The sequence below is a fragment of the Cricetulus griseus genome, chromosome 2 (genome assembly GCF_003668045.3).
Source record: "Cricetulus griseus strain 17A/GY chromosome 2, alternate assembly CriGri-PICRH-1.0, whole genome shotgun sequence".
NCBI classification, from domain to species: Eukaryota; Metazoa; Chordata; class Mammalia; order Rodentia; family Cricetidae; genus Cricetulus; species Cricetulus griseus.
The window spans coordinates 322,066,300-322,079,122 of NC_048595.1; the positions used below are offsets into that span (position 1 = coordinate 322,066,300).

General features: G+C 34.6%; 1 protein-coding gene across 6 annotated transcripts in view; it reads right to left on the reverse strand.

Annotated features, from left to right (window-relative positions):
- Positions 1-2,755: 2,755 nt before the first annotated feature.
- Positions 2,756-12,823, reverse strand: part of Erbin (erbb2 interacting protein) — a 72,636-nt gene continuing 62,568 nt past the window's right edge. Inside the window, exons 20-25 of one of the 6 annotated variants that reach the window (XM_035440541.1) lie at positions 12,380-12,523; positions 10,220-10,336; positions 7,644-7,850; positions 6,273-6,365; positions 5,727-5,801; positions 2,756-4,797 (exon numbers count right to left, since the gene is read on the reverse strand). In XM_035440541.1, the coding sequence (XP_035296432.1) occupies positions 4,690-4,797; positions 5,727-5,801; positions 6,273-6,365; positions 7,644-7,850; positions 10,220-10,336; positions 12,380-12,523 (744 nt within the window). In that variant the 3' untranslated portion in view covers positions 2,756-4,689. The remainder of the gene's footprint in view (positions 4,798-5,726; positions 5,802-6,272; positions 6,366-7,643; positions 7,851-10,219; positions 10,337-12,379; positions 12,524-12,823) is intronic. The other 5 variants (XM_035440543.1, XM_035440544.1, XM_035440545.1 and 2 more) reach the window with 5 other exon arrangements.

A 12,823-nucleotide genomic window follows, 5' to 3' on the forward strand; every position in this document is an offset into this window, starting at 1 on the left:
CACTTTCAGAAGGATAAATTTGTCATAACTAGAAAATGAAACGTCAAAAACTTACCATGAAATAAACACAGGGAAGACAAGACAAAACAAAACACAAAAAACAGGAGCAAAAACTTGTTATTACCCTTAAGGCAGTGAAGTCTGGCAGTCCCAGACTGTAAGCATCCATAGCTCCCAAGAACTCACTACAGATGTAAATTCCTGGGTCCTGGGCAGGTGACTCTGACAGATGCTGAAGCTTGAGGAGAAAGGCTGGTATGAAATATTAAGAAGTATGCAGGTTTTACATGATACATAAAAGCAGGCAACACAGTAAGTTATTTAGGGAGCCCAGATAGGTATTCACTATAAACTTTACAACTTTTCTAGGACATATAAGACAGAAAGTTCTGTACATACAGGAACTTGATAGGTGATAAAATTTACATTGCAGATAATCTAAGAAGTAGGGTTGGGACTGGAGAGATGCTTCAGAGGTTATGAACACTGGTTACTCTTCCATGGGGCCTGGGTTCAATTCCTAGCATTTATATGGTGGCTCACAACCATCTCTAACTCTAGTGGTAGGAGATCCAATGCCCTATTCTGTCTCCATATGGCACACATATGGCACATAGGCATATGTGCAGGAAAAACACCAATACATATAAAATTAAATGTTTAAAAGTATTCTTGTATAGTGGATGCAGAGAGACCATGTAGCTGGATCTCCACCTGACCCAACACCCAGTGATAAACATGAGATGGATTAAGGGTCTAAATGGTAAAGAAAAATCCATACTGCTAACAGAAGTAAACATGCAAGAAGAGCTTTGTGACTCAGGCATGAGGATTTTTATTAAGAATTAAGAAGCAGCCGGGTGGTGGTGGCGCACCCCTTTAATCCCAGCACTTGGGAGACAGAGGCAGGAGGATTTCTGTGAGTTCCAGACCAGCCTGGTCTACAGAGTGAGTGCCAGTACAGGCTCCAAAGCCACAGAGAAACACTGCCTCGAAAAAACAAGAGGGAAAAAAAAAAAGAAAGAAAGAAAGAAAGAAAGAAAGAATAAAGAAGCATAAATAAGATTTGATCATATGCATGTTAAATCCTTAAAAAAACAAAAAACAAAAAACAAGATACTATCAACATAATGGTGACCATATTGTGGACTGGGAGATGTTTATGTCTAAAATAAGAAATTCAGGCATTGAGATACAAGCCAGTAATGTCAACATTAGGAAAGCTGAGGCAGGACGATTCATAGTTCTTGCTACATACTGATTTTGCAGATTTACTGGGTTACATAACAGAACTCTTGTCTCAAGTACTCCTATGCCAGTATTTGAAACTTGTAGGAAACTCCTGTAATTTTGTCTTTAAACTTCAGATAGGAAAAAGGGGAAAAAAATGTCCAAAAAAGAATAAGAAATTTCCAAAATGCTAAACCTTAATGGACACTGTGACAGGCAAATATCCCTATTGCCAACTTGGCTGGATTCAGAATGACCCCTAGGTGTTTCTTTGAGGATTCCAGAAGGATTAAACTAGGGAGGGAAGACACAACCCTGGAGGGTTGGGCACAGTCCACAGGGTAAGGTTCTGTACTGGAAAAAAAGTATAAAGTAAGCTGAATGCCAGCATTCAATTCTTTCTGCTTCTGGACTGCAGAAGCAGTGTGATGACTGCCTCAAGCTTCAGCTAAGAATTTCTGTAATGACCCTTAAATGTGGAGCCAAAATAAGCCCTTGAGCTGTGTTACAACCAGGAGAAGGTAGCTAATAAGGCGTTTGGTATTGACACTTTCTCAACACTCCAATAAGCAGAGGAACCAAGTTTAAACAAAACCCAGAATACAATGCTGTTCGTACATGTTTATGTATGCAAGTGTGCATGCACATATGTGTACAGGCTGGAGTCTGATCCTGGGTATCTTCTCAATAGCTCTTCACTTTACATTTATGCTTTTATTTTTTGAGACAGGGTCTCTCACTGAACCTGAAATTCAGATTCTGCTAAACTGGCTGGTCAGGATGCTTCAGGGAACTCCTGTCCCCTCGGTGCTGGAATTACAGGCATATGCTGCCACGCTTAGGCATTTCATGTGGGTCCTAGAGACCCATACCAAGGTTCTCATCTCATGTGGAAAGTACCTTCCAGAATAAATGTCTCCTCAGTCCTCAATGATCATCCTGACTGGTACAATTTTCTAATAATTGGAGTACCACATTTAAACAGTTACTACAAACAAGGTAGTTCGGGTTTTCAAAACCTGCTGCACAGTAGTGGCCAAAGTCAGCTTTGAGGATGGCTGTTACAACAATGTAATAATCAATATAAACTAAAAATGGCTTCTGCATTTATTCACAAGATACAGATTATTATTCAAACATTGTAATACTCACAAAGAGTAATTCTAAGTCTCGATCCACCCCCTATATTCTGTAAGAAAACTTTGGGTATTAGTTTAAGTACAAAATTTTACGATTTAAATTTTTTTTTTTTTACTTTTACTCTACATTGTATGTTATTTCAAACTTTGGCAAAAAACTTTCTTATCTAGCTTTCAAGAATATACCAAAATTAAAAGGAACCACAGTGGACTAAAATAATAGTGCATATAACATCTGTACCCTTAATTCCTTTTGCAAAATTATAATCAACAATTCTGGTTTAAGGTAAGATCATTGAGAAATATGTAATTATATTTACTTTAATTATGCTTAATTAAAAGTGACTGTGAAAATGTGAAGTCAATAAAGGGAACACTGAGACATATTAAAGAAGCTGTCATTCTTTGTTTTAGAGATTACAACACATACAAGTGAATTTTATCAAAATACAGCACATTTCTTCTACTATATTCATAAAAATCAATTCCTATGTAAATAGTACTGAAAAACCAACTAAAATGAGTTAAAATTTACAAAGAGTTGTTAAAGGGTTTCAATCAAGATTATTAAAACTATACAGTACAATACCCAATTTATAACAACTTGAAAGGAGTGCAATATTTGAGCTCAGATATTTTTAAAAGTGCTGACTATTCTGACTAGGAATGGAAATGTTTCCAACTCATTTTGTAAAAATAATGCAGGTGGTGTTTGAGCTAGTCCTCTAAAGATCTCAACTAAGTCAAGGTTTAAGAAAAAAGCATAATACATTAGAAATACCCAAATTATGCATCTCAGAAATTAAAAAATGAATTCAGGAACAGAATATTGTTCTAACAAAAGTTTCCAGACTAGCTTCAACTAAAAACAGTTGCTGGTCTTCTATGGCACTTTCCTCTGGTCCAAATAACCATGCATTACTTCTTACCCCTGCATGTCATTCAAATTTTATTTGATTACATACATCAAAAGCAAATAAAATTAATGATCTGGATATAAACAAAATTAATAACTTCCATCATCAAATATTTGTTACAGTAACTGGGAACAAAGGCAATTGGTGGTAAAACACTATTACACCGACACATTTAGAAACCCTTTAACGACTCTGAAGTGTGGAGTTCACATTGAATGTATCTGTAGGAACAGCCCTTTATCTGCACACTTAACACACTGGTAGGCCTCGAGGACCATCCCTTTGCTCTATAACTCCACAGCAATTCTCTATCACTGTGCCAGTCTCACAGACTTGCTTTGGTTTCCTAGCTCCATGCGCACTCCACGTTTCCTTTCACTTTACAAAGGCAATGCCAGGCCGAACAAAATCAAGAGGCTTTCCTAAACCTTCTGAAACTTTGTATTACAGGCAACATATACAATCTTAAAACTGGCCTTTTAGTTTCATTTGCTTCTTAAAAAAATTATAAATTAGATTATGATGGAAACTAATTATAAAAATTAGATTGCAAGTACCACCATTTGCTAAAGAAAAAATATCAGGGAACTTTGTAGTAAGGGAAATGTGTGGACATGCATCTACATTAGAGTTAAAAACTTCAGTAACTAAAAAAATTAAAAATTGAATCACCAGTAGCAAATGTATAGTCAACAGCTATGACAATAATTGATCTTGCAGAGCTCATAAAATGCAATTATTGTCTTTTAAAAAGACGTCATGTATTTTATTGCATTATTCTATTAATAAAAATACATTATCAGATAACTTTTTTTTTCACTGTTAGCCTCAGATTTTATAGGAAATAATGTTTTAATCTGGCCTCGGAAAGTGAACCCACCAGCACCAACTTCATCTAGCCACTCTTCAGTATGCACATAGCAAAAGCCAACATTTCAAATCTCTTACCCACATGGAAAAAAGTAGTTCGGCAGAAAAAACATTAATACCAGTTGGAGAAAAATAAGGGCACAAAAGCTGTGAGATAGATAGCTCTGCCATCTGTCTCTGGGCTACAATCAAGGCTAACTATTGCCTTGCGTACAGTCAGTCATGTGTATGAAATCCAAAAATAAACCTACAATCTATACAAAAACAACATAATTTTGTTTTTGTAGCCTTGATTTGCTAAGTTTAAAAACCTAACAACAAATTTCATATATGAATTCAACAGTCTCTTTTATCTTCTGTACAGTGGTTCTTCCCCTCTAACCACAAGCTCCATTATTTCAGTAATGTACAAGTTCCAAGCCAACTGTCTGAGTTCTTCTTTATATATAAAAATAAGCAAAATAGTCATTTCCCCTGCAAGTGTCTTTCAATAAATCTTCCTTGTTTTTTTTTTTTTTTTTTGTCTATAGTGCTTATGAAGAAACTTCTCGTACAATGATGAGTTCTACTGTGTTCTGGAAAGTTTTTAACAAGGACACTGCTTGTCCATGTTCAATGTTGATAAAACTGTAGCCATTAGCCTAGAAGAAAGGGGGAAAAAAAATCTTAGAAATACATTTGCATTTCTAGTTGTAAATTTTTGACAAACAGTTCACAACCTGTCAGAAAAAAGAACACCACTGGCTGATGAGATGGTTCAGAGAATAAGGCCATTTGACTCCATGTTGGAAGCCCTGAATTTGAGTCTGGGGACCAACAACCCAGAAGGAGAAAACTGGTAGCTTCAAGGTGTTCTTGGACCTCTACACTCATGAAATATAGCACATGTGTTTTCATGTCATGATTTGGAAGCTGGCTGGCGGCCCAAAAGAAAGCCTGTTATACAATAAAGTGAATACTAAAGATAAAGTGGCAAAGTGTGATCACCTTTGTCATATAGTTTTCTGAGTTTGAAATTATTTAAAAATCAAAACATTTAAAATCACCATGAATTCACATGCCATCCTTTGAATCACTCCAATCTTAAGTGTATGTACTGCTGAAAACAGGCACTGAGTTAACATTAAGAAGGGCTGAGCAAGGATACCATCTGAGGTGGTCTGCACTTTCAGCTACTCAACAGCTCTATCATTTTTGGTTTGAAGGTTACTTCCTATTATCGGAACTAACAATAAAGTAGGAGGGAGGAAGTAAACTATCCTTGTGTACTAAGGCAATGCCACACTGCATGTACTTAGATAAATAAAGTAAGTTACTGATGTAACTTAGGGAGTGGAAATACTAAAGTAGTTTCTCAGATTTTGAAATTTTACTATTTGATATGACAACTCACCTCTAAATTATTAAAAATTAACATTTCAAAATTTAAAACAAAATGACCTATCAAACATATAAGCATGATTTTCCAAGTATAAAGCAGAAATATTTAAAATTCTAAAACATTAGAAAGTACTATAAAATAAAATTATTATAAAATGAAAGAAAATAATAAAAAGGTTGATTTAATTACCTGAATAATTTTATCACCTGGCTGTAGTAATTTTGATGCTGGTCCTTCAGGCTGTACCCTTGTTACAAATATACCCTTTAATGAGCAATCACAAAAAATAAATTATTTAAGGCCAAACTACAAATTGAGAGCATGACTCAGGATCAAGGGAAACCGTTTTCAATAGCATGCAAATACTTGAACATGGTGAGAGCTGTCTCCTGACTGGAGTACCCTCTGACAGGTCAATATAATTTCTCCCTTTAGTAATTCTGACTTTAGCAATGCAATGAAATCACTTCTACAAACTTTTGGAGAAGCAGTACCAAAACTAAAAATCACTTGGTAATATCATCAATATTCACATTTTTGGATAATTCTTCCCTTCAAACAACATGCAATAAGCAAATTTAAAAAACAAACAAACAAACTAAGGTAATAAGGAAAAGGGATGAGAGCCCCATAGATTTACATTACATTTTCACCTAGTAAGTATGAGATTGATAAAAGAGACCTTATGAGTGCTGAGGAACATAAAAAAAAAAACAAAAAAACAAAAAAACTTACATCATCATCAGGCCTGAAAGGGTTTCCTCTACCCCCGACACCTCCTGATATGCTAAATCCAAGTTCTGGATCCTTTTCTACTCTTACTCGAATCTGATTTAATATGAAAACAAAGGAAATATTACTATGCCAGAAAATTTATAGACTATCATCTATACTTAAATACTGGTGAATTAAGTTCAAGCAGAATATGCAAGGATTCATCAGAACTAAACATTTAGATAGATGAGGTGACATGACAACACAGAACATCATTAATGTTAATGAGTTAGTGAGTTAAAGGCACAGTTGGGATTAAACAGTGTGGCTCCTGACTTTATTTATGACTAGTCAATCAACTGACATTGGCTCTATCTTACTTTTTAGTCAGCATGATTTTAACAGCATGGTGCATACCTTCAGAACACGTATGCTTATTTCCACCAGTTTTCATTTAATTTCACTTAAATTACATGCTGTCTTTGCCTACTGTCTTGTGTCATAAGATACTTAACATTCAGAGCTGGTTTTAGGAAATCAACTCTCATTCCTTCTGTTTATATGTTTCAGGAGAGTAAGGATTTTAAAATCACAAACTACTGTAAAATAAGAGATGAAGAAACAGTTTCTTTTCTTGAGACAGGGTCTCACCATGGAGCCCTGGCTGGCCTGGAATCTGCTCTGTAGACCCAGGTGGGCTTGAACTCAAGAGATCCTCCTGCCTTTAGCTCCTAAGTTTTTTTTTTTTTTTTTTTTTTTTTTTTAATAAACACAAGCTTTCACAACAGCCCAGGAGAGCCTGGATTGTCTGGTGCATCCAATCTTGAATACACCACCCTCCAGACTCAGCCTTCAAGGTGCTGGCGCACAAGGTTATAGAAGCTAAATTTCTGTTACAGGATGCTTCTGTTTACCACAGACTCCATCAAAACAAAATGTGATCAACACTGAGGGCTTCAATGTTATCACTTCATAAACAAATCATTAAGGTGTGTGAAATTGTTATCTATACACATCTTAAAGATCAAACTCTCAACATGGCCTGGAGAATATAGCTGAATTTCCAAATCTAAAAGCTGAGATTGGTGTAGAACAGGACCACTTCATTTTAATGCTCTACTATTCTGTCTTAAAAGAAAGTCTGCTGGAGCACCATCAATCTATTTTGGACAAGCAGCTGCCTTAGAATTAAAAAAACCACACCCCCAATGTTACATGATCATAAAGGCAAGTTAAAAAGTACAAAGTTTTAACACTTTAGAAAACTAAACTTCATAAACTTAAAACAAAATGGTAAAAACTACTGTTAAAATTCTGTATGGATATATTGCTATTAACCTATAAGAATATATGGAAACTTTAATTTCATATTTCAGTCTTGATAATTCTTACCTCTTGCTTTGCCAGCTCATAGCCTTGTCTAGGAGAACAATGGGGATGTGTATATGGAGGCTGGTGGGCCACTTTCAGCATCAAATAATCAATGAGTTGTTCTCTAGAGGGATGCCTTGCCACAGATGCCTGAGGGGGATGATGTATTTGACTATAATTTGCCTGAGGCCTGAGAGGCTGGCCCATCTGTCCATTACTCAAAGGCATCTAAGAAAGACATGAATTATCTTAAAAACGACTGTAATAATGTCTTATTACAAGTACTTGTATATTCATCTTGGAGCAATACAAATGCACCAGAGTTTTAATATTATATACCATTAAATACTGAGTTATTCACTATATTCCTCTAATTTTAAACCTTCCAAGAGAAACAAAGTTATTAATGTCTTAATTCTAAACTTGCTTGAATATTTACTGATTGGATCTATCACAACTTTGAATGATGGCCTCATCTATATTTTAAATTAATTGCTTTTCTGTTAGATATTAATGTTACACTTATCAATGTTAAAAGTAGGAAACGCGTATATTGAAAAAGTTTAACTACTGATATACATAAAACAACATTTTGTATGCTAAAAAAAACTCAAGCTTCCAGTCTGGTCTCCAGAGTGAGAGCCAGGATAGGCTCCAAAGCTACACAGAGAAACCCTGTCTCAAAAAACCAAAAACCAAAAAACCAAAAAACAAACAAACAAAAAAAAAAAAAACAAAAAAAACCCCCAAAACCAAAAAAACTCAAGCTTATGTTAGCCTATTAGAAGAGTATCCTTTTCTCATACCAAATCATAACAAACATGCATAAAAGGTGTATGTAAATTGTTTTTCCTCGAGAAAAAAACTAATTCAGGAGTGTAGCTTTTTTTAAATTTTAGTATATTTTCTAACTTGGATTTCTTCCTTTTCAGAAGTAACAAGTCAATTCAGCTATCTACATAGAAATTAAGTTATTGATTCTTTACTATGTGTGCATTATCAGTAATTTTCAAGCTCTCTATAAACATTAATTCTAAGGAATATTTAAAAACACAAGAATTAAAACAATGAGGCTCTACTTTATTTCCCACCCCCCCCAAAAAAAAACTCCACTGCAAAGTGGATTTTTAATCCACTTTGAGATTATTAATTTGCTACTAAGGACGTACCTCCCATTTATTAAGAAATGGAACCTGAATTTTAGATTTAGGGTTACTTTTGTAGTAAATAGCTTATTCTATTCTATAAGGAATCTAGCTAAAAAGAGGCTACATTCATATTATAAATGTTCACATGTAAAAAGACTTGTACATAGAAGAGGAAATAAATGCTTTCATTATTCAATCATTTAAATTCCATTGTTGGTTAACAGAGGAGAATTTCTGTCCTCAAGGAAATTAGCAAAAAAACCTCAGAATTTCCCTAAAAATTATCCAAAAATAGAAGTTTGGCAAAAGTTTCATAACTGTACGCTGTGAACTTGCATCCTGCTAAAGATACAATAAGGTTTGATGTTTAGGAAGAAAACTATTCTCTAGAAAGTAGGTGTATGCATGCCATGACATATGTAAAGGTCAGAGAGCAACTTTCTGGAGTCTGTTCTCTTTCCATTGTGTAGGTTCCAAAGATTGACCTCATAATGGCAGACTCAAGGACAGGTGCCTTTATCCACTGAACCATCTTTCTTGCTTCACCCTCCCTGACCCATCTGGCTTCAAACTCTTGATCTTCCAGCCTTGGGTTTCAAGTGCTAAGACACAGCCATACGCTACCACATTGAGCCTATCCTATTCTTAAAAGCTGCTGACACCTGTCATAAACATAAGAACTGTATTACGTTATGTTTAGCCAATGCCTTGTGAAACAAAGAAGGGTTACAAACTAAGCTGTAAGGTGCATGTTAAAAAGAAAAAGAAACTCAATGATAGCTTTGAATTGAAAGGAAAGGGATAAAATAAATAAGCATGTATGATTACATATTAGATGGCTGGATGCCTACCCTCAAGAGCAACTTACAAGTTGTAGATAATAAATATGACTCATAATTATTATATCTGGTTACATTAGAGGCATGTAATTGGTTAAAACAAAAATAGCTGAGAGAGAGTAGGAATTACCTCTGGCACTGGCACAAATAAATCTGTTAAGTTTTTTCCTACAAAATGCTAAAAAAAATACAAGGATCACCTCTTCTACTATATAAAAAGGTCTCTCAAGATGATTTCTAATTCTATATTTTCAAATGTTTTTAATTAACAGTAAAATATTCTAGAATGCACAATTAAGGCAAAGTCATTGTCTAACTCTCCAAATAGGTTTATTATAAGGAATGCCAAAAAGTCCTTGATTCAAATGCTAAAATAAGCAGGTGGAACTATAAATTGATTCTCTAGTGTGAAAAAAATCATTGAATAAACTGAGAAACAGAGTCAAATTCTATCTTGTATTTATGAATCATTTAAAAATAATCCTACATAATAAAAACAAGAAAGGCCTTACAAAATACTTTCAGAGTACACATGAGATTTCAAATTCAAACACTGAAAACCATAGTAAACTCAGAGACACTGCTTTGTTTACTTGCTGTGAGCACCTACTTTCATCAAGCTGTCTGGAAGATCTTTGTGACTAAGTGCACCTGGTGAGTAGTTCTGCTCTCCTGAAATCAATCTATCATCTTGGCAAGAATCTCCTGGACTGGATGTCTGGGGATGCTTCAAATGAGGAAGGAAAAAAAGTAAACAAATAATATACTTTAAGATGTGAAACAAAACGATGATGATGCATGAAAAAAAGACTAAAAGAAATACTGCTAGGTTGCAGAATGAGGAAAACTCAAGTCAGTTCCTTTAGCTTCCTTCAAAGGTACATGGCAAGACATTTGTTCCTGTAATGTGTAAAAAAATTCATAATGACATTGTTAATCTTTATAATATATACCATTTTGTGTTCTTTCCTTTCAGTTTCATTTACACTCATAATAACTGTAGTAACTGTAGACAGTGGTTAAAACTAATTCTCTACCATTTTAAAAGCAACTAATATATTATTGTTAAGCACTAAAGAAAGTGGTTTTTTTTTATTAAAAGAAAATGAACTGGTATTTCTTTGATCTCACTTTCCAAAACTCCCCTTAATTACAATCATCTCAAACCAATAAACCTACTGTATAAAATTTGCTGTGCTGCAATTCTGTCACATTAATATTGGCTCAATATTTTAAAGGCACTATTTTAAAGAAACACTTTTAAAATTAACTAATTCATATCTCCATACGTTAAATATTTGCTCATTCAGTTTAACTTAATGATAATCTTAGAGGAAAAAGGCTAAATGTCATTATTCCTGATTATTATTATAAATATGGTGGGAATAAAACTTATATTTCACCATAAGTTAGTTGTAAGCATACCTAATTTAGAGAATAAATTGTATTGTTTTACTGTTACTTTCAATCTTTCAAAACAGTATATGCTTAGCAGCAAAGAAATGTAAATTTCATATTGAAAACTAACTCAAAATACACTCCATTATAATATACCATGGAACACATACAATTTTAAGGACTTGTAATTTAATCTTAAAAAATAATATTTGCAACAGCCCTATCCTATCTCGCTAGCTGCTAGTTCAAAGCGTGGCTTAACATTTTTTGGTGTAATTTGATCTGATTTTGTCTACTAACAGTATGTATTTCATTTTTCTTGTCTTCTTGTGATATACTTTTAGAATATGTGATCATCAACATAACTCAAAGCTAGAAACTTAGAAGCCTGAACAGACAACTATGCTTATACATTCTTTAAAAAAAAAGAGCAAGCATACCGGGAATGAAAAACTAAAATTCAAAGACTGTATAGACTTTAAGTCTAAGAAAAACAAGGGCAAAATATTATTGTTATAACAAATTTGGGAAGAACAACTGATCTAGAATACCATGAGTAGCAAAGACTCCCAAGTTAACTGGCTCAGCAGTCACCACTATTTTCTTCTTCTAAACTAAGAAGCTCGATGACACTGTTGCTACATAGCACAGACACTAAGTAATGGCAGATAGCAGAGCACAGGGCAAGGCCAGTTCAGAGCCAACCACAGCAAACTGAACCCAGGAAACTGCCCCTGGTCTAGAACATAACAGAGAAGAGCCAGGGATAAAGGTGGAATAGGTCTGAGGAACAAATGAAGAACCTAGAACAACCAAAGAGTCAAAATGGAAATAAACTACCAGAAGGAATAAAATAAGGTTGCAGAGAACGGTCTTTTGGGGCAGAAGGGGACATTTATTTAGAGGCTGTGTTACCACTCTAAGTCCTTACAGAGCCACAACAGACTTGTTTTGGTCATTCTTAGCAGTCCTTAAACTTACTCTTAAGCTTTTACTAGATAGTAAATCATTTACCACCTATAACCATGATGAAATGTGTTTAATGAAGATCTGGATGTTTCCTTTCTGCTGATACTTTTACAACTTCTCCAGTCTCAAGTTTAGTCACATTCAGTGAAATAGGATTAAACTTTGATACACACAGTGTTATTATCTGATTCTTAATTATTAGACTTATAAATAACACCTGGCTAAATCATTAACTTATGACCAAAGAAATTGGAGACAGAAGTTGTAGAACTAAGCCATAAAGAACCCAGAAAATAAAAAGATTTCTAACTTACAGAATCTTTCCCCCTAAAATGTCAAAACTCTTAGGATCTGAGTTTTCTTATGTGTGTGCTAAAAGTACTAGCCTACTGTAGGTACTCACTCGAAAAATGTGCCCACCAGAACCTCTTCCGTCTGCAACACTCAGGGCAAGGCTACCCTGGCTGCCATGCAGATCCCTAGAGCTGCCATAGTGAGAGCTGCTTACAGCAGTAAGAGTGGAATTAAAGGACCTTGACAGCATACTCTGAATAAAGAAAGAGTAGATTGACAGAAGATTAGTGTAGCATGCAAATTCCACAAGACACGTTATGTACACAGATATACTTACAAGTAACCCCACCCATACCACGAATAAGTATCATGCAACAGTGAATTCAGAGATGGGAAGAGACTGATACATACAGCTATATAACGACACACATACAAATAAAGAACACATAATCATAATGTTTAATCACATGCTTAAGAACCAAAGAAGTACAGTGTATGTATATTTATATAAAGTTGTATATAAGCAGATTTCTCACCACCAGATGAATTTACC